Source organism: Biomphalaria glabrata, chromosome 13 (genome assembly GCF_947242115.1).
Source record: "Biomphalaria glabrata chromosome 13, xgBioGlab47.1, whole genome shotgun sequence".
NCBI lineage: Eukaryota > Metazoa > Mollusca > Gastropoda > Planorbidae > Biomphalaria > Biomphalaria glabrata.
In genome coordinates this window covers 4,283,569-4,304,134 of record NC_074723.1, presented here as the reverse complement: position 1 = coordinate 4,304,134, position 20,566 = coordinate 4,283,569, and the positions used below count along the sequence as shown (strand labels likewise).

The 20,566-nt window shown below is 38.3% G+C and overlaps 1 protein-coding gene across 1 annotated transcript; it reads right to left on the bottom strand.

Annotated features, from left to right (window-relative positions):
* Nucleotides 1–9,185: 9,185 nt before the first annotated feature.
* Nucleotides 9,186–9,764, bottom strand: LOC129922393 (keratin-associated protein 12-2-like). The gene has a single exon (XM_056008305.1). It carries the CDS (start codon nt 9,762–9,764, stop codon nt 9,186–9,188), a length of 579 nt encoding a protein of 192 aa, XP_055864280.1.
* Nucleotides 9,765–20,566: the final 10,802 nt, after the last annotated feature.

Below are 20,566 nucleotides of genomic sequence, written 5' to 3'. Positions count from 1 at the left end.
TATCACCATTATATACACATCTACTATCAATTCTTTACTGTTCCTGAAGCATTACGTCCTACGTTGACCAATGTAACATCTATACAAGTCTCGGCTCAATAGATTTTTGCACCTTTGCTACCAATGAGTAGACGGACGGTAAACATGGACACAAGGTCTGTGACGTGGACCTATTGAATGTGACCAGACCAAACCGATACGGTGCGAGACAAGTTTTAGCGTCAGTTTGCTTCAATAGCCTGGGGCTATCAAAGTGGCCAGGCGTTCCTCCTCACTCCCACCCCACCCTTTTTTTTTAGGAAGACCACAGGAAATGTGTGTGTAAGTGTTTGTAGTAAAAAGGAAAAGGTGAAAGCCCCACTATACTGTGACCCCCTATGTCGAAGGTGCCGACTATACCCAGTTTAAATGCTTCTAATTAGTCAAAAACTGTATCGTTATATAAACTTCCACCCACCAACTTTTCACAACTATTTTGATTAGCTAATTTCGAATTTTTAGGCTTACAGTTCACGAGCAAATAAAATACACTTTTGTTATAAAACTCTTGCTGAAGAAATTAAATTGACCTTCACTTAGGCCTAATTATTCGCACCATAGTTTGTTTCCCTTTTTTACTATAACATAAATTCGCCCTATCGCTACGCCAATGACGCAATGTGATTATCGTCCTCTAATCTTGTCCAGATGTTGACATAATGCACGTCTCTAATCCAGCTCGTCTTCCTCGTGCCAACACCCCCTCCCTCATCTCTTTTCTTCTTATTTCTCTGGTTAGTTTGTAATATAGCGCACGACAGAATGGAACTCTTTTTAAACTGTTTATTTTTAAACTTAGCTTAGTTACTAATATAATAAATATATAAAACCGACAGACATAATTTTGCTAGATCTTGTAATTACATTCCAGTGTTGACATTTTAAAAAATAATAATACATTTAGCATTTTAAGAAATATAAACTTTTGTCAAAAGATTTGCTTATGATAATTTACACAATGATCATATTAGAACACCATACTTTTTGAAGAAAAAAAATGGACGATGCCCTTTGATAGATCAGATTAAAAACAAATGATGATGCAGAGCACCATACTATTCTGCTACTAACAATTCAAATACCAAAACAAAAACACAAATAAATGACATGAAATATTGTAGTTCCTTATTATCACTAGAACTCCACATGGACATTTGAAAATAGAAATTTAAAAAAAAAAAAGTTTTATAAGATATAGATCTAATTATTCAAAGAGAGAGAGAGACAGGCAGACAGACAGTGGCGTAGATGGGGATTTGTCATCATTTGGGGGCCCGGAATGGCTTGGCCTCTTTAGGGACCCCTGCATTTGCCATTCGACATCATGGCATGAGATGATGGCGTAATATTTAATGTAAAAAAAAATAAATTCAAACACTCATTTGGTGGCCCGGAGGGATTTTCAAATTCTCCTACCCCATTCCACTACCATAGCTACGCCACTGGAGACAGAGAGAGATGGTGTGTTTGTTGCGGATAGACAGACGCCAACTTGAAATTCTGAAAAATAGTGGCCCAGCTATCGGAAGTTACACCACCTGTCAAGCATAGCAATAACACACACACACACATATATGCATGCATATACATACATACATACATATATATATATATATATATATATATATTTATTAACAGCCTACATCTTTATTTGGCTGCCAGCAGTTTGGTGCTACAAGTCAACCCTAACGACTGTCCATAACACTCCCACTACCCATTCCCGGAAGAAGATGAAATTTTCCCCAATTATTCATTGTCGATGACAACACATGAATCAAATAAAAAAAATATAACCAATGAGTTAATCAATTAGTATTTATTAAATAAGTCTATATAGAAAAAAAAAGGGGGGGGGGGAGATGTGGCAGCGATTGAAAGGTGCTTTCCCATTACTCAATATAAGTTATGCTTTTACAATACTTCTATCAACTCAGTCTGTCTTTCTGTCTGTCTGTCTGGTAAACCATTCTCGGGTCAAGTTAAAACTTTGTACAATTATCCATTGAACCTGACAAGACATGAATCAATTTAAAAAAAAAAACAATTAGTTAATTAACTGTTGGTGATTAAATATTTTGTTTGATTTCGAAATAAGGGGAATAAATGCTACTTAATGAGAGATGTCGGTTTTGTCCCCTTATTATGTTGTTTGGACACGTTTTTTTCTCCCACTTCTCATTATCGGACCAAGTTCAAATTTTGCATAATTATTGATAGTCGATAAAAATGCACGAATCAATCCAAAACTTTACCAATTTGCTAATTATTTAGTAATAATTAATTTTGTTTTACATAGCAAAAAGGGAATTAAACCCTGTAATTTTCAGATACATGGCAGTAATTAGCGGTTCTTTCCCTTAGAAAAACTTTGTTTTTAAAAACGTATTCTATTTTGTATTGCTTGTTAAAGAAGTAGCTTGTTTTATAATAGAGAGACTATTTGAAAGTCGAACATATACTCATTTCTAGGATTAAATCTCCTTATACTTAAGTGTTAATCGAAATAAACTCAAAAGTATTTTTTTTTATTGTTTCGTTGTAGTGAAAACGATTTTAGCGTGTTCAAGGACACCTTGAATCAAAGGAAATTCTGGACTTAGGTCTCAGGGAATTAAAACATTCAAGGCATTGACTGTAATTAGTCTTATCCTATCTGGCACCGCGAGCTGTCCTCGGACTTTTGTTAATCTCACCATTGCACGAGAGAGAGAGCAGCTTGAACTAATGAGTTAGACTCACGACACAGATGGCTACTTTACACAATGACGTCTTCTGTCTAGAAGTACAGTTTAACTTTGTCAACTAAGCTGAGATCAATGGACAGAGGTGACATGATGGCTATTTGGCCAGGACCTTCAGTATAGAGAGACGACACGATGGACACTTGACTGGGGAGTTTAGTATGAAGATTAGAGATGATGGCTACATTACTAGGGAGTTGGTAAAAGATTAGATAATGGGGAGTTTAGTATAGAGTTTAGAAATGATGGCTACTTGACTAGGGAGTTTAGTATAGAGATTAGAGAATGCGGAGTTTAGTATAGAGATTAGAGATTATGGCTTCTTAATTAGGGAGTTAAGTATAGAGAAACACCAGATAATAAGACATGTCGATGAACTTTACTATAGAGAAAGACCAAGTGATGTGACTAAGGACTTAAGTATAGAGAAAGACCATGTTATGTGACTAGAAACTTAAGTATAGAGAAAGACCTGATAATATGACTAGAGACTTAAGTATGGAGAAAGACCAGGTGATGTGACTTGGGACATAAGTATAGAAAAAGACCATGTTATGTGACAAGAGGCTTAAGTATCGACAAAGACTAGGTGATGTGACTAGGGACTTTAGACAAAGTCTAGGTGATGTGACTAGAGACTTAAGTATAGACAAAGACTAGGTGATGTGACTAGGGACTTAAGTATAGACAAAGACTAGGTGATGTGACTAGGGACTTAAGTATAGACAAAGACTAGGTGATGTGACTAGGGACTTTAGACAAAGTCTAGGTGATGTGACTATGGACATAAGTATAGACAAAGACCAGGTGATGTGACTTGGGACTTAAATATAGAGAAAGGCCAGGTGATGTGACTTGGGACTTAAATATAGAGAAAGACCAGGTGATGTGACTTGGGACTTAAATATAGAGAAAGACTAGGTGATGTGACTTGGGACTTAAATATAGAGAAAGACCAGGTGATGTGACTTGGGACTTAAATATAGAGAAAGACCAGGTGATGTGACTTGGGACTTAAGTATAGAGAAAGACCAGGAGGTGTGACTAGAGACTCTAGTACGGAAAGACCAAACGATAGATGTCAAGGAACTTATTAAGAAAGAGACCAGATGTTGAAAATTGACTCGGGCATCTTCGATTGTTTTTTTCGACAATCTCATAACGAAGACGACTGGATTAGTACTTGAAGAGACAAGTCCAGAGAAAACAGTAACAAAATCACGTTATGACCCACAAAAAAAAAAAAAAGGAAGCTTAACGTTCTTACACAACGTCTGGTTAACATCTGGTCAACGTCTGGTCAATATCTGCTCTTCTTCAAAGCTTCAGTCATCTCTGACGTGCTCGCCGCCCAAACAAATAAATGTCTGAGACCGACACCCCCCCCCCCACTTTTACAACTTTTCTACGTTTTTTTACTGTCAGTCGTAAGACCAAGATTTTTTTTAAACAGTTTAGTCTTTAACTTGCTCTACATGCTGAAACGTATGTATGAATGCATGTATGTATGTATGTATGTATGTATGTATGTATGTATGTATGTATGTATGTATGTATGTATGTATGTATGTATGTATGTATGTATCTATGTATGTAGTATCTATGTATGTATGTATTTATGTATGTATGTATGTATGTATGTATGTTTGTATGTATGTATGTATGTATGTCTGTATGTATGTATGTATGCATGCATGTATGTATGTATGTGTATGTTAGTGTGTCTGAGTGTATGTAAACGAGTCCTGCTCCACAGAGCGTTTGCTTGGAGTGCTACGAGTATTTGTTTGAACTTCTCCTAAGACAGTCAACTCTTACCGTATCTTTTGATATATTACCCTTAATTAGAAGCAAAGATGGCAGGATGGACATGCACCCAACTGGGAGAGGGGGCGTGGAGTCCGATGCAGTAGTACTGTTGGGTCCATATGCTCCAGATAATACAAATAAGGATTGTCTTCGAGTCCGAAGACTAATGAGGAATGCAGTGTTTCTTGGCTAAGCAGCCCCAGCTGTGACCTACATAGTTCGCCACATTTGGGGGAAAGCATAACCATTGTCCACCGGTGGTCCATATGGTGCGAGTCGAAAGGACCAAGTCAGGTATGTTAAATAAGTAATCCTCATCCCCACGATCCGACAGTGTCTGAAGTAGACAGTAAATATGCTGATGAGGAAATGTGGCGTGTATCGCGCGTGACAGGTGATTGGAGACTGTAATGTGAATGCTTATTAATAAGTTATTAAAGTTTGTAAAAATGTTTACTGTTTTTACGTCAGTTTACTATGTAAGTAAAAAAAAAAAAAAGTAAATTTCCACTATCAGACCCTGCGAGCGATAGGGCCGAAGATGTTAAGGTCCCTTGTTTATGAGTTCAATCTACATCCTCGCAGTATGATAGGGTATGGCAACGGGCTGGGTGTCAGTCTGGGACCAGCTAGCTGACCGCACGACCAGGCAGCCATGTGGGTTTCCACTATATGTCTGTCTTTAATCTATACAAGAACACTTTATTATTATTCATTGATTAGCTTTATGTGTAACTCTTTTAAGCTTTGAATGCTAGAGGAACTTCTCTTCTACCACCAACAAAAGTGACTAGAAAAATAATAGAGTAGAGAGCTCATTGCTGGTGTGAAAAGTAGTCAGCCCTATCCCAAGAGACGCCAGCCTAATGGCATTATGTAGATCTTACATGAATTTTTAATGTCACTGTGCCGCCATTCTGCCATATTACTTTTTTGTGACAAATTACCGTTCTTTGAACATCACGAGAATGCAGTCCCCTTGTAGTTGAAATGCACGCAATAGCTCTACTAGGACAGCGGTTCTTAACCTTTTATGCACGGCGACCCCTTTTTTACAATCCTCCACTCTGCCGCGACCCACACATCCACACACAAACACCACTGGCAAATTGTCAATCGACCCCCCATGGGGGTAGCGACCAACAGGTTGAGAACCCCTGTACTAGGATCAAGTCTTGTATTTATTTCGAGCTGTGAAAGCGTCAGAGAAAAAAAAAAAAAAGCAAGGCCGACGACACTAGCTCCAGCTCAAATAACCTGCCCGGTGGGCAGCCGAACATTGGGGGTTCACATAGATCTAGGTCTCACCGCCATTCGAGGAGGTACAAAACGCAGTACAAAGCTCTCAGCCCTATTGGATGACTGTTATGGAGTGTGTGTGTGTGTTTCTATGGTGACGGGGGGAAAGATATTAGCGGTGGGTTGTGAACGCTGCAAGAAAGTTGGCATTGTCGTCTGCAGTCTTAGGTAAGAGAAGACGACTCCAGAAAGTTAGAGTGAAAAGACGTGGTTTTGTAGTCAGCGAGATTTTGTTTAGAATACCATTTTATATTATTACAGTACAGTCATATATGTCTGTGTATATATAGAGAGTGAACTTTGAAAGGTCAAGGTCACTCTTAATTAGCTCATCGTGTGTACGTCATAAAAATGTTTCAATATTTAGTAAACTTATATCATTATGTAGTACAGATGGTACATTACGTTGTACACACGTCTTACTTGTTCCCGGTCATTTCATCCCCGGTCATTTTATCCCCGATTATTTCATCTCTTGTTCATTTCATCACTTGTTCATTTCATCTCTTGTTGATTTTATCCCGTTCTTTTCATCATCTGGTCATTTCATCTAACAAATAGCAATTGTAAAAATCATGAAATAGCAATATTTAATATATTCATTGTTATTTACATGACAAAAGGTGTAGGCCTAATATAGATAATATAGATAAGAATCAAATTAAATGCTATTAAAAACTATAAATATGTAACATGTATAAATATAGAGGTCATTTTTAAAAAAGATATGTATTATACATAATAGTACTAGTAAGATAAAATGGGGTGGGAAAATTTAGACGATATCGACGCCTAATGGCAGAGAGAGATAGAGAGAGTCACATACTATGTATACATGCAAGATTATTTCCAAAAAAACACTCAATCAATTAAAAAGGCTATTAAAACCTCATCATGGCGGAAGCATAGTATAAACAAGTATTTATGTCTACATAAACATACCAAGTGTTGATATCAAAAGTGAATATCAATATACAAAATACATATTTACATTTACATGTAGACACGAAATATCGATAGAAATACGAAATATATACCGATAAAACTTATATAGGCGACATGATATCCTGAATCGGTCTTTATTAGAAAAAATAAAACCTTATTTCAAGGCTAAAAATGACGCGCCCATTTTCAAGAAAGAGCGATTGAAATATAAAATAAAGTGAAAGATGATCTTCAGGAGTTCTCAGCGGCATGATCATAAGTACTCTAATCGTTCTCATCTCTTAAATGATTTCCACTACTTTCACCACACGTTGACCTTTGATCGTTACGTCATACGCAGGTAAAATTATAATATTACACCCTCACACTCAATAGAAGCTCTATAGTTAAACACACACCCAGATTTACAATATATACACACCCAGATTTACAATATATTATAAGATTTCTCATCAAGAATGTAAAGAGAAAGGGGAGACATTATAAACGCATTAATAACATGTCAAAAAAGGATTCTACATAATCCTATTTATACATTACATGAAATGAAGGCTTAAAGTCAAAGTCTTAACAGCACAAGTGAACTATTCATAATGAAAAAATATTTAATGGGGGATGAAATGACCGGGTATAAAATGACCAAGGATGAAATGACCGGGGATGAAATGATCGGGGATGAAGTAACCAAGGATGAAATGACCGGGGATGAAGTGACCAAGGATGAAATGACCGGGGATGAAGTAACCAAGGATGAAATGACCGGGGATGAAGTGACCAAGGATGAAATGACCGGGGATGAAGTGACCAAGGATGAAATGACCGGGGATGAAGTAACCAAAGTTAAAATGACCGGGGATGATATAACCAAGGATGAAATGACCGGGGATGAAGTAACCAAGGATGAAATGACCGGGGATGAAGTGACCAAGGATGAAATGACCGGGGATGAAGTAACCAAGGATGAAATGACCGGGGATGAAGTGACCAAGGATGAAATGACCGGGGATGAAGTGACCAAGGATGAAATGACCGGGGATGAAGTAACCAAGGATGAAATGACCGGGGATGAAGTGACCAAGGATGAAATGACCGGGGATGAAGTAACCAAAGTTGAAATGACCGGGGATGAAGTGACCAAGGATGAAATGACCGGGGATGAAGTGACAAAGGATGAAATGACCGGGGATGAAGTAACCAAGGATGAAATGACCGGGGATGAAGTGACCAAGGATGAAATGACCGGGGATGAAGTAACCAAGGATGAAATGACCGGGGATGAAGTGACCAAGGATGAAATGACCTGGGATGAAGTAACCAAGGATGAAATGACCGGGGATGAAGTGACCAAGGATGAAATGACCGGGAATGAAGTAACCAAGGATGAAATGACCGGGGATGAAGTAACCAAGGATGAAATGACCGGGGATGAAGTAACCAAAGTTGAAATGACCGGGGATGAAGTAACCAAGGATGAAATGACCGGGGATGAAGTGACCAAGGATGAAATGACCGGAGATGAAGTAACCAAAGTTGAAATGACCGGAGATGAAGTAACCAAGGATGAAATGACCGGGGATGAAGTAACCAAGGATGAAATGACCGGGGATGAAGTGACCAAGGATGAAATGACCAGGGATGAAGTAACCAAAGTTGAAATGACCGGGGATGAAGTGACCAAGGATGAAATGACCGGGGATGAAGTGACCAAGGATGAAATGACCGGGGATGAAGTGACCAAGGATGAAATGAGGGGATGAAGTGACCAAGGATGAAATGACCGGGGATCAAGTGACCAAGGATGAAATGACCGGGAATGAAGTGACCAAGGATGAAATGACCGGGGATAAAGTGACCAAGGATGAAGTGACCGGGGATCAAGTGACCAAGGATGAAATGAACGGGAATGAAGTGACCAAGGATGAAATGACCGGGGATAAAGTGACCGGGGATGAAGTGACCAAGGATGAAATGACCGGGGATGAAGTGACCAAGGATGAAATGACCGGAAATGAAGTGACCAAGGATGAAATGACTGGGAATGAAGTAACCAAGGATGAAATGACCGGGAATCAAGTGACCAATGATGAAGTTACCAATGATGAAGTGACCAAGGATGAAATGACCGGACATCGTCTTCTTACGTAGCACGTAAGTTTCATGACACGTTTTAGAGTCAATGAATCCTGGGCAAACCAAACTGACATTGTTCTAAAATATTATAAAATTTATAAAACCAAAGGTATGCGTACTTAAGGTATGCGTATTAAAGGTATGCGTATGGGCTACAAGTCAACTATTGCCCACGTCAACATTCGGCATACAGACCTTAAACAGATAGAACCTTTCACCTATTTAGGCAGCGTTCTCACAAGGGATGGAGTAGCATATCATGGTGTAGCATATTATGGTGTAGCATATCATGGTGTTGCATATCATGGTGTAGCATATCATGGTGTAGCCTATCATGGTGTAGCATATCATGGTGTAGCCTATCACGGTGTAGCATATCATGGTGTAGCATATCATGGTGTTGTATATCATGGTGTTGCATATCATGGTGTAGCATATCACGGTGTAGCATATCACGGTGTAGCATATCATGGTGTAGCATATCACGGTGTTGCATATCACGGTGTAGCCTATCATGGTGTAGCATATCACGGTGTAGCCTATCATGGTGTTGCATATCATGGTGTTGCATATCACGGTGTAGCCTATCATGGTGTTGCATATCATGGTGTAGCATATCACGGTGTAGCATATCATGGTGTTGCATATCATGGTGTTGCATATCACGGTGTTGCATATCACGGTGTAGCCTATCATGGTGTAGCATATCACGGTGTAGCCTATCATGGTGTTGCATATCATGGTGTTGCATATCACGGTGTAGCCTATCATGGTGTAACATATCATGGTGTAGACTATCATGGTGTTGCATAGGGAAAGCAGGAAGGTCTTTCAGGAACACTACGGCCTTTCAGGGCAAACAAAGTAATTGGACTGAAAACCTAGGAATAAAATACCGAGATCATGACACCAATAGAGAAATCCTTTCCCACATGGGCTCTCAAACAAAGTAATTGGCCTGAAAATCTACTAATAAAATACCGAGATCATGACACCAATAGAGAAATCCTTTCCCACATGGGCTCTCAAACAAAGTAATTGGCCTGAAAATCTACTAATAAAATACCGAGATCATGACACCAATAGAGAAATCCTTTCCCACATGGGCTCTCAAACAAAGTAATTAGCCTGAAAATCTACTAATAAAATACCGAGATCATGACATCAATCCCACATGGGCTCTCAAACAAAGTAATTAGCCTGAAAATCTACTAATAAAATACCGAGATCATGACACCAATAGAGAAATCCTTTCCCACATGGGCTCTCAAACAAAGTAATTAGCCTAAAAATCTACGAATAAAATACCGAGATCATGGCACCAATAGAGAAATCCTTTCCCACATGGGCTCTCAAACAAAGTAATTGGACTGAAAACCTAGGAATAAAATACCGAGATCATGACACCAATAGAGAAATCCTTTCCCACATGGGCTCTCAAACAAAGTAATTAGCCTGAAAATCTACTAATAAAATACCGAGATCATGACACCAATAGAGAAATCCTTTCCCAGATGGGCTCTCAAACAAAGTAATTAGCCTGAAAATCTACTAATAAAATACCGAGATCATGACACCAATAGAGAAATCCTTTCCCACATGGGCTCTCAAACAAAGTAATTGGACTGAAAACCTAGGAATAAAATACCGAGATCATGACACCAATAGAGAAATCCTTTCCCACATGGGCTCTCAAACAAAGTAATTAGCCTGAAAATCTACTAATAAAATACCGAGATCATGACACCAATAGAGAAATCCTTTCCCACATGGGCTCTCAAACAAAGTAATTAGCCTGAAAATCTACTAATAAAATACCGAGATCATGACACCAATAGAGAAATCCTTTCCCACATGGGCTCTCAAACAAAGTAATTAGCCTGAAAATCTACTAATAAAATACCGAGATCATGACACCAATAGAGAAATCCTTTCCCACATGGGCTCTCAAACAAAGTAATTAGCCTGAAAATCTACTAATAAAATACCGAGATCATGACACCAATAGAGAAATCCTTTCCCACATGGGCTCTCAAACAAAGTAATTGGACTGAAAACCTAGGAATAAAATACCGAGATCATGACACCAATAGAGAAATCCTTTCCCACATGGGCTCTCAAACAAAGTAATTAGCCTGAAAATCTACTAATAAAATACCGAGATCATGACACCAATAGAGAAATCCTTTCCCACATGGGCTCTCAAACAAAGTAATTAGCCTGAAAATCTACTAATAAAATACCGAGATCATGACACCAATAGAGAAATCCTTTCCCACATGGGCTCTCAAACAAAGTAATTAGCCTGAAAATCTACTAATAAAATACCGAGATCATGACACCAATAGAGAAATCCTTTCCCACATGGGCTCTCAAACAAAGTAATTGGACTGAAAACCTAGGAATAAAATACCGAGATCATGACACCAATAGAGAAATCCTTTCCCACATGGGCTCTCAAACAAAGTAATTAGCCTGAAAATCTACTAATAAAATACCGAGATCATGACACCAATAGAGAAATCCTTTCCCACATGGGCTCTCAAACAAAGTAATTAGCCTGAAAATCTACTAATAAAATACCGAGATCATGACACCAATAGAGAAATCCTTTCCCACATGGGCTCTCAAACAAAGTAATTAGCCTGAAAATCTACTAATAAAATACCGAGATCATGACACCAATAGAGAAATCCTTTCCCACATGGGCTCTCAAACAAAGTAATTAGCCTGAAAATCTACTAATAAAATACCGAGATCATGACACCAATAGAGAAATACTTTCCCACATGGGCTCTCAAACAAAGTAATTGGACTGAAAACCTAGGAATAAAATACCGAGATCATGACACCAATAGAGAAATCCTTTCCCACATGGGCTCTCAAACAAAGTAATTAGCCTGAAAATCTACTAATAAAATACCGAGATCATGACACCAATAGAGAAATCCTTTCCCACATGGGCTCTCAAACAAAGTAATTAGCCTGAAAATCTACTAATAAAATACCGAGATCATGACACCAATAGAGAAATCCTTTCCCACATGGGCTCTCAAACAAAGTAATTAGCCTAAAAATCTACGAATAAAATACCGAGATCATGGCACCAATAGAGAAATCCTTTCCCACATGGGCTCTCAAACAAAGTAATTGGACTGAAAACCTAGGAATAAAATACCGAGATCATGGCACCAATAGAGAAATCCTTTCCCACATGGGCTCTCAAACAAAGTAATTAGCCTGAAAATCTACTAATAAAATACCGAGATCATGGCACCAATAGAGAAATCCTTTCCCACATGGGCTCTCAAACAAAGTAATTAGCCTGAAAATCTACTAATAAAATACCGAGATCATGGCACCAATAGAGAAATCCTTTCCCACATGGGCTCTCAAACAAAGTAATTAGCCTGAAAATCTACTAATAAAATACCGAGATCATGGCACCAATAGAGAAATCCTTTCCCACATGGGCTCTGGCTGTATGAAATTCGTGGGACAGCATTAACACGGAGGCTGTAAAAGGGGAAAGTGAAAACAAGGCCTTCCGTATCTAGTATGACGTCTTATCTGTGAATGTATGTAAATAGTGTTTTTGTTTGTTTATTGCTATTCATTTTAGCTGTCAGAACGTGCTTTATTTCTAAATTTGCGATGACATATGCAAACATATAATAGCTACTAATTTTATAACTCAAATTTTTTGGATAAAAGGATCAGATGATTGAAAAGGACGAGGGGTCCATCTATTTAGCTAAATGATCAAGGATTAAATAACTGGAAAAGGCAAGGGGGAGCCCGTAAATAGGCTAGATTAAATGATCAAGGGTTAAATAACTGAACACCTTTGAGTTGAGACCAGCTAACGGGGCGGGATGGGGCAAGTCTAAATCTAATTTAGTCATAAGTCTGTATTTATTTATTGGATCGCGCTTGTAGTGATTGACTGATTGTGTAATGTTATTGTTAACGTTTCTTGTTGTTATCGATATATATAATATATATATATATATATCATGGGCGTAGCCAGGATTTTTTTTCGGGGGGGTTTTGGGGGGGGATTTTTTTTCTCCCCCCCCCCCGCGAAATTTTCTTTTTATATGTATTTATGTGTGTGTGTGTGTGTGTGTACATAATCTTTATTGCATTCTGACTCTTCATTCTTTCGGAAGACGTTTATTGTGCCCTAGAATAGGTTCTTCCATGAGTTAGTGGAAAAATTGTAGATTCCCCGCAAATACCAGCAAGGGGGTCTGGGGGAGCGCTAGGAGCTCCCCCAGCGCGGGGCGAAGCCCCGCCGCCAAGCACTATTTCTGATATTGAAAACCAACAAAAATGCATATTCTGAGGTATCTACAGTGCATTTTCCTGCTATTAAAAAGTTTTATTTCAAAAACCTAATGTGCTATTCTTACTGACTTAGACCCTCCCGCGCCGTTTGGCGCATTTGCTGTCAAGCTGTTTCCATAAAATTGTAGATTCCCTGCCATTACTAGCAATGGGGTCTGGGGAGCGCTAGCGCGGGGCGAAGCCCCGCCGCCAAGCACTATTTCTGGTATTGAAAGCCAACAAAATGCATATTCTGAGGTATCTACATTGCATTTTCCTGCTATTAAAAAGTTGTATTTCAAAAACCTAATGTGCTATTCTTACTGACTTAGACCCTACCGCGCCGTTCGGAGCATTTGACGTCAAGCTGGTTCCATAAAAATCTGTCACTGGTAATGTCTAAAGCCTCTTCCCACCTGCCATGAGGACCTCAATGAATGAGTGGCGTCAAGTTGTACTAGGATATCATTGCAACTCTTCTTATGCGTAATCCATTTTGTCGGAGAACATGTCCCGCAAACCTCATGCGTCGTTCTCTCACAATCTTACTAAAAGGTCGACTCCCAGTTCGGCATAGGATTTCCTTGATTTAAACCCGATCTCTATAACGGACTTCTAAAATCTGTCTTAGCCATCTTTGTTGAGCCACTGTACATTTAGTATTATTCAATTACGGCAGATGACTATTCACTGCAGTTTATTAAGGGAGCCCTGCCACTGATAAAAATATGTAATCACTCTTGAATACCCTCTTGGAATTAAGTGACTGTAGTTTGCTTTAGATTTTATCCAAAAGAGAAGTTTTAACGTCAAAATCATCTGTTGGGGGGTTTTCCACCTCAAAATGCTCTGTAAGGGGATCTTAAACTCAAAACCATCTGGAGGGGTTTTAAACTTTAAACAAACGACATCTGTAGAAGAGGGGTTTAAACTCAAAACTCCCGATTGGATTGGCTACGCTCAAATAATTTTAGTGTGTAATTTGCTTTTTTTTTTCTATATTGAAGAGGTATTTTTAGCATTAAACCCCTCTGAATGGGGGTTTAAACTCAAAACCCCTTTTGGCAACGCTCATAGCATTTTGAGTGCGTAATTTGCTTTTTTTCTTACACTGAAGATGTATTTTTTAGCCTTAAACTCCCCTGGCGGGGGGTTTAAACTCAAAACCCCTTTGGCTGCGTTTATAGATTTTAGTGTGAGTAATTTGCTTTTATTTATATTGAAGAGGTACTTTTTAGCTTCAAACTCCACTGGAGGGGAGTTTAATCTCAAAACCCCTTTGACTACACACAAAACATTTTGAGCGTATAATTTGCTTTGTTTTTATTATTAAAGAGGTCTTTTTTACCTTCAAACCCCGCTGAAGTGGGGTTTAAACTAAAAACTAAGTCAAAACCCATTTAGCTACGCTCATAACATTTTGAGTGCGTAATTAACTTTTTTTTATATTGAAGAGGGGGTTTATTGTAAATTTTGGAGGGGGTTTTAAAATCAAAATCTCCCTTAACTGTGCTCTTGGAATTAGGAGATTTTCGTTTGCATTTTTGTTTTGTTTTGTTTTATAGAAGAGGGGGGGGGGGTTAACTGCAAAAACTCCAAGTAGGGGGTTTAAAACTCAAAACCCCTAGTAGGGTTTTTTAAACTCGAACCCCCCTGGTAGGGGGTTTTAAACTCAAAACCCCCTGGTAAGGGTTTTTTTAACTCAAAACACCATTGGTTGTGCTGGGGCAATTGATGGTTTAGTATTAAAATCTCACCTAAAATAAACAAAATCAAAGCAAAAATCATTCACTAAATTCCGATCCCAAGGGGGGGGATTTCATTTCGGGGGGGGGTGGTTGGAACCCCAAACCCCCCCCCTGGCTACGCCCATGGCTGTTATGTTTAACTTGTAAAACGTATAACATCTTGTATAACTTCTTTGTGATCAATACAAACTATAACTTTGGTTACAGTGTGTACACATTTAACTTGAGATGAAATGAAATAAATGTAGTCGACTTCGAAATAATATAAAATAGTATTTTTAAACAAAATATAACTCACAAAAAAAAAACCACGCCTTTTCACTCTGGCATTCTGGAGTTACCTGGCGAACCCAAGACAGCTGACGACAATGCCCCATGTTTTGCATCATTCACAGCTGCCTAGCCACCAACCAATCGCTAACTTCTTCTCACTATGACAATAAAATACATACACTCCATAAATGGGAGAAAAAAAAAAGTGTCCAAGAATCCACCCAGATAGACATAAGTTTGGAATAGATATACACTTTATAAAAAGTAATTTCAGACCCGCCAGTATCTCCTCTTTCCATCGATGGTTAATAATTATTTGATTACAAAAAATTCTTCACATTTTGTTTTCCACATTACTATTATTATTTAAGAATGTATGCAAGTGAGACCTGGACACTGACTAAGACATCTGAAAATTTACTTAATACTTGGGAACGAAAAATTTTTGGGAAAATCTATTGTGCTATACAGGATGAAACAGGGTGGAGGAGACGCACTAACCATGAGATTTATAAATTGTATGAAGACCCACCAATAGTGAACGAAATAAAAAAGAACAGACTACATTGGGCAGGTCACCTTGAAAGAATGTCAGATAACAGAGGAGTGAAAATAGTATACAGGCAAAAACCAAAAGGCAGGCGACCCAAAGGCAGACCCCGAATGCGATGGATTGATGATGTGGAAGCAGATCTGCAACAGCTTGGGGTTAGGGCGTGGAGACGAAAGGCCCAGGAGAGATCTGAATGGAAGGATGTGTTAAAGCAGGCCAGAGCCCTTTATGTGCTGTAGCGCCACTGGGATGGATGGATGGATTATTATTTAAGAAATTAAGAAACATTCAATCTCTGGCACTGCCAGGGCCGAACTTTATTAAAGAGAAACTGTACTGTTGTTACAGATAAGTAAATAAAATCACTGTAGACATTAGAACATGGTGTCAGATTTGGTTTCAGATCTTGTGTTAGATCTGGTGTCAGATTACGTCCTTGATTGCTTTTAAGTGCTGGTAACAGGTAGGTAGATCTAGTGGTTTCTAAATTGCTAAAAGTACATTTTATTTGTATCAAGTGGTGTCATTAGTTCATGTTGTTAGATCTAGATCTAGACATAGAATCTAGAATCTATACGAATAATGGAATTATTCAATCCTCCTAAACCGTTGTCACTAGACGGTAATCTATCAGAAAGATGGAAAAAATGGAGACAAAGTTTTGAACTGTTTATGGTCGCCACTGAAAAAAATACGAAGCCCGAGCCAGTGAAGAAAGCTTTATTGTTACACCTGATCGGTGAACCCGCTCGAGACATCTACAATACTTTTCAAGTATGTGAAGATGAGACTGTAGACAAAGTAATTGAAAGGTTTGAGAATCATTTTTTGCCAAAGTCCAACACTGTGTATGACAGGTTAAAATTTTTCACAAGAAATCAGAAGGACAGTGAAACGTTTGAACAGTATTATACTGAGTTGAAAAATTTGGCAAGTTTGACAACCTTCGAGATGAACTTATCAGAGATCGATTAGTTTGTAGCATACAGTCGGATCGAGTCAGGAAGTAATTAACAGGAAGTGAGGCGATAAAGATAAAAGATATCTTATCTTATCTTATAAAATACAGACGTTACTTCAAAAAAAAAAAGAAGATGATTACGTCCAACGCGTCATGCATTCAGGAAGATGGTCTTCTATGCCTACTTCTATAAACACAAAGTCTCTGGTATTATTATCGTTGTTATTAATAAATGTCTACAGTATTTTATTTATTTATCTGTGACAACAGAGCAGAAACAAAGTTCTTTGTGGTCCCATGTAACTTGAAATAAAGCTCTTCAGTTTTTCTTTGACATGAATTGTTTCCCTAACATGACGTGTACAATGTCTATACAGATTCTGTGTGTGTTTGAGTGTGGTTGTATGTGTATACACAAAGGCCTTGAGCTGAGGTATTTATTTAGCCAGCCTTTGTTTCGCTAATTAATTATAATCTTCATGTCTGTTTTTGGAAATCCACCATTCCCCCCCCCCTCCCAACCCACCAGTCCAATGTTATTCTGGCCACACGCGCGTTGTTTACTGACGTCTGCCAGATAGGACAAAAAAAAAAAAAGAAGTCAGCCATTGTATCTTACGTAGTCCACTGCGCTGAATATCTGCAAGTATCACGTCAACCTCAAGCAGGAGACACAGTTATCATGACCGAAGGCTAGAATAAAACAAGCGAATTATCTAAGAGGAATAACCGCAAAATCACGGGCATATATCTCAATAATGCATGAATAGTCTCCCTTTTTTCGATACGAAACAAAATTAAGTAATCAACACTAATTGATTAACTAATAGTTTATTGTTTTATTCATTCATGTCTTGTCATGAGTATAGATATACTTGTTTCTGTGATCTGTTTATATGGTCTTAAGAAATATAATGCATTCTAACTACAACAATGTCAGAGGTCAATGTCATAAAGCAGGTTGCATCATCTGTAGTGTTACTTGACCCGTAGATCTAGCAATATCCTTAACCAGGACCTCCCCTCCCTCCAGCCAAAACAGCACCACGTGCCTTAAGTCTAGCAGATGACGTAACAGAATGATAGTAAATATTTTAGTGTCAGGACCTCCCCTCCCTCCAGCCAAAACAGCACCACGTGCCTAAAGTCTAGCAGATGACGTAACAGAATGGTAGTAAATATTTTAGTGTTGCATTAAGTACCTCAATAAAGAAATTTTACAACTGTACAGGCAATAGCATCTCACTTTACACGTTCTCTCCAGTTTCTGCTCTATCTCTCTCTCACTCTCTTTCTCTCTAACACACATTCTGTCTTTTTGCCTGCCTCACACACTCTATTACTCTGCTTACCCTTTCCTCTTAATCTCTCTTACTCTGTTTACCCTTTTCAATTAATCTCTCTTAATCTCTCTTACTCTGTTGACCGCTTTCTCTTAATCTCTCTTACTGTGTTTACCACTTTCTCTTAATCTCGCTTAATCTCTCTTACTCTGCTTACCCTTTCCTCTTAATCTCTCTTTCTCTGTTTGCCCTCTCTTAATATCTTTTAATCTGTTTATACCTTTCTCTTAATCTCTCACTTACTTTATTGTTTTGTATAAAGTTGTTTGCTCTACAGCTCCCCTCAGTGTTTATTGGCCAAACCACAATGACCCCATGACCTCATGACAGCATGACCCCTCGACCTCGTGACTTTCACACGGATACATTGGGTAGAAATACTTTATAAACTACATACAAAGTTGAAGTGTCTGTGACCATGAGCAGACTTTGCTGCAACGGATCACAAGACACATCATTGCATAATGTTTTCTTCAAGGTTATTTTAAAACACGCAAAGTATAAAAAAAATACTTTAAAAAACAACAACAAAGCTTAACTAAAAAAAAAAAACACATTTATATTATATGTCAACCATGTAGAAGTTGTCTCCCTTTTCGATATCAAACAAAATAATTAATTACCAATAAATTAATAATTTTTTAAATTTGTAAAATGATTCATGTATTGTCTTTTCCAATGAATAATTGTGCTATGTTTCAGCTTCATTCTAGAATGGCGTGTGAGAAATAACACGTTTAACCTTTTTACTAGTTCTGACCATGGTATCACATGCTGTTTTCTGGATAAGCCGTAAATTATATTCCTAAAATCCTTGTTTAGATTTAGGTCAATAACTACTAGAATTTCTCTTCACGAAAAAAAAATTAACTCTTCTAGTTGAAATTATAAAAAAAGATTAAATACACACACTTTTAGCATGCAAAAGAAATTAATTTCAGTAATACATTCACAAAAGTAGACCTAACTTGAAGCCACATGTCTGACCTCACTTTTTTAATTCCTTGTATTTATACCCGCATTTTTACTCGGGGGTGGTTCACTATTACGTAGCACACTGCAAGGAATCCAGCCGGCGCTAGGTATTTTTTAGTGCCATGTGGATTGCGCAGACCAAAACCACTCTTTAGGCCAGAAGCCAACCACCATTGCTCAGTAGTCTGTGACTTCTGTAGATAGCAGTTGGCTGTAGGTTTTATTTTAAAGTTATAATTCCCTAGACTGGCTGCTGAACAAGGCTGTGAAACCGAGTCCAAATGGCATCTGGGAAAGACAGTTGGAGAGCTCTCAGGGAGGCAGCGGGACACATTTGAGACTCAGAAGATGGCCATTTTTTAAGACTTGGAAAGACTTGGAAGGCGGCTCTGTCTGTACGGGGTGGGAAAGGATATGCAGGTCGCAACTGGGTTTGCGTAGTCATGTGAGACACTGCACTCATCCTTAATCTTCGGAATCGAAAACATTGACATTATTTATGCCCTAAAATTAACTTCTCCATGAGACAGAAAGATGTATGTAGTACCTTTAATTAATAAGATCTCTAAAAAAAAAAGTTCCCCTTTCAAACTATGCGTTCTTTGGGGCAGAAGATGTAAAAGGTCATCTGTTTCTTTGGCCAACAGTTAATGAGTATCATGTGGCCAGCACAACGACCAATCACCTTTACTTTCCCCAACTAAAATCAGGTACCCGTTAGAGTTGTGTGGACTTCAGGGGCTCTCTAAAAATCCCGTAATTCAAAATACCAGTCTTCACAGAGATTCGAACCCATGACCTCACGCGGAAACCAAGCGCTTAACAACTCAGCCACCGCGCCCCCCCCCCTTTTGAGATCTCTGACTACTTTTACTCTCTTGTCTATTTTTAGTTCTTTTTTTTAACTTACTGCTGTTTCTCGAAACATAAGCACGTTGTATATGTTTTTTTTTACTATCAAAACAACCTTGACATTTATTATTACGTGACAGTAAAATGAGGAGAGTGAGATCAATGAAACTTGAACCTAGAACAGATGTCATTGGTATGTATATAACTCTAGTAGATGTCAATGTCATCTCACACAGAACAGCTGTCCTGTACAAATCAAAAGAATTGAACTCAAGGTTTCGCATTATTGCTACAATGTAGCCCAAGGGAGAAAATAGCATATTTTTGGGTCTAGTTTAACCTGATTTTTATAACAGTTTCTACCTATGAACGAAAATGAAATGAATGCAGTGGACAGATTCACCTAGCTTGGCAGCACATTCTGCGGAACAGAAACATCGATATTACAATCGACTTGCGTATCACCAAGGTCAGTTTATCCTACGATAGTGTGACGATACGAAACTTGCATGCAAAAGTTCATTTGAGTTTTTCCCAGCAAACCGTGAGAAACTTTAATTTTTAACATA

What these genes read in the sequence shown, in the direction of transcription:
- LOC129922393 (XM_056008305.1), bottom strand. Translation starts at nt 9,764, where the DNA reads ATGATAGTCTACACCATGATATGTTACACCATGATAGGCTACACCGTG.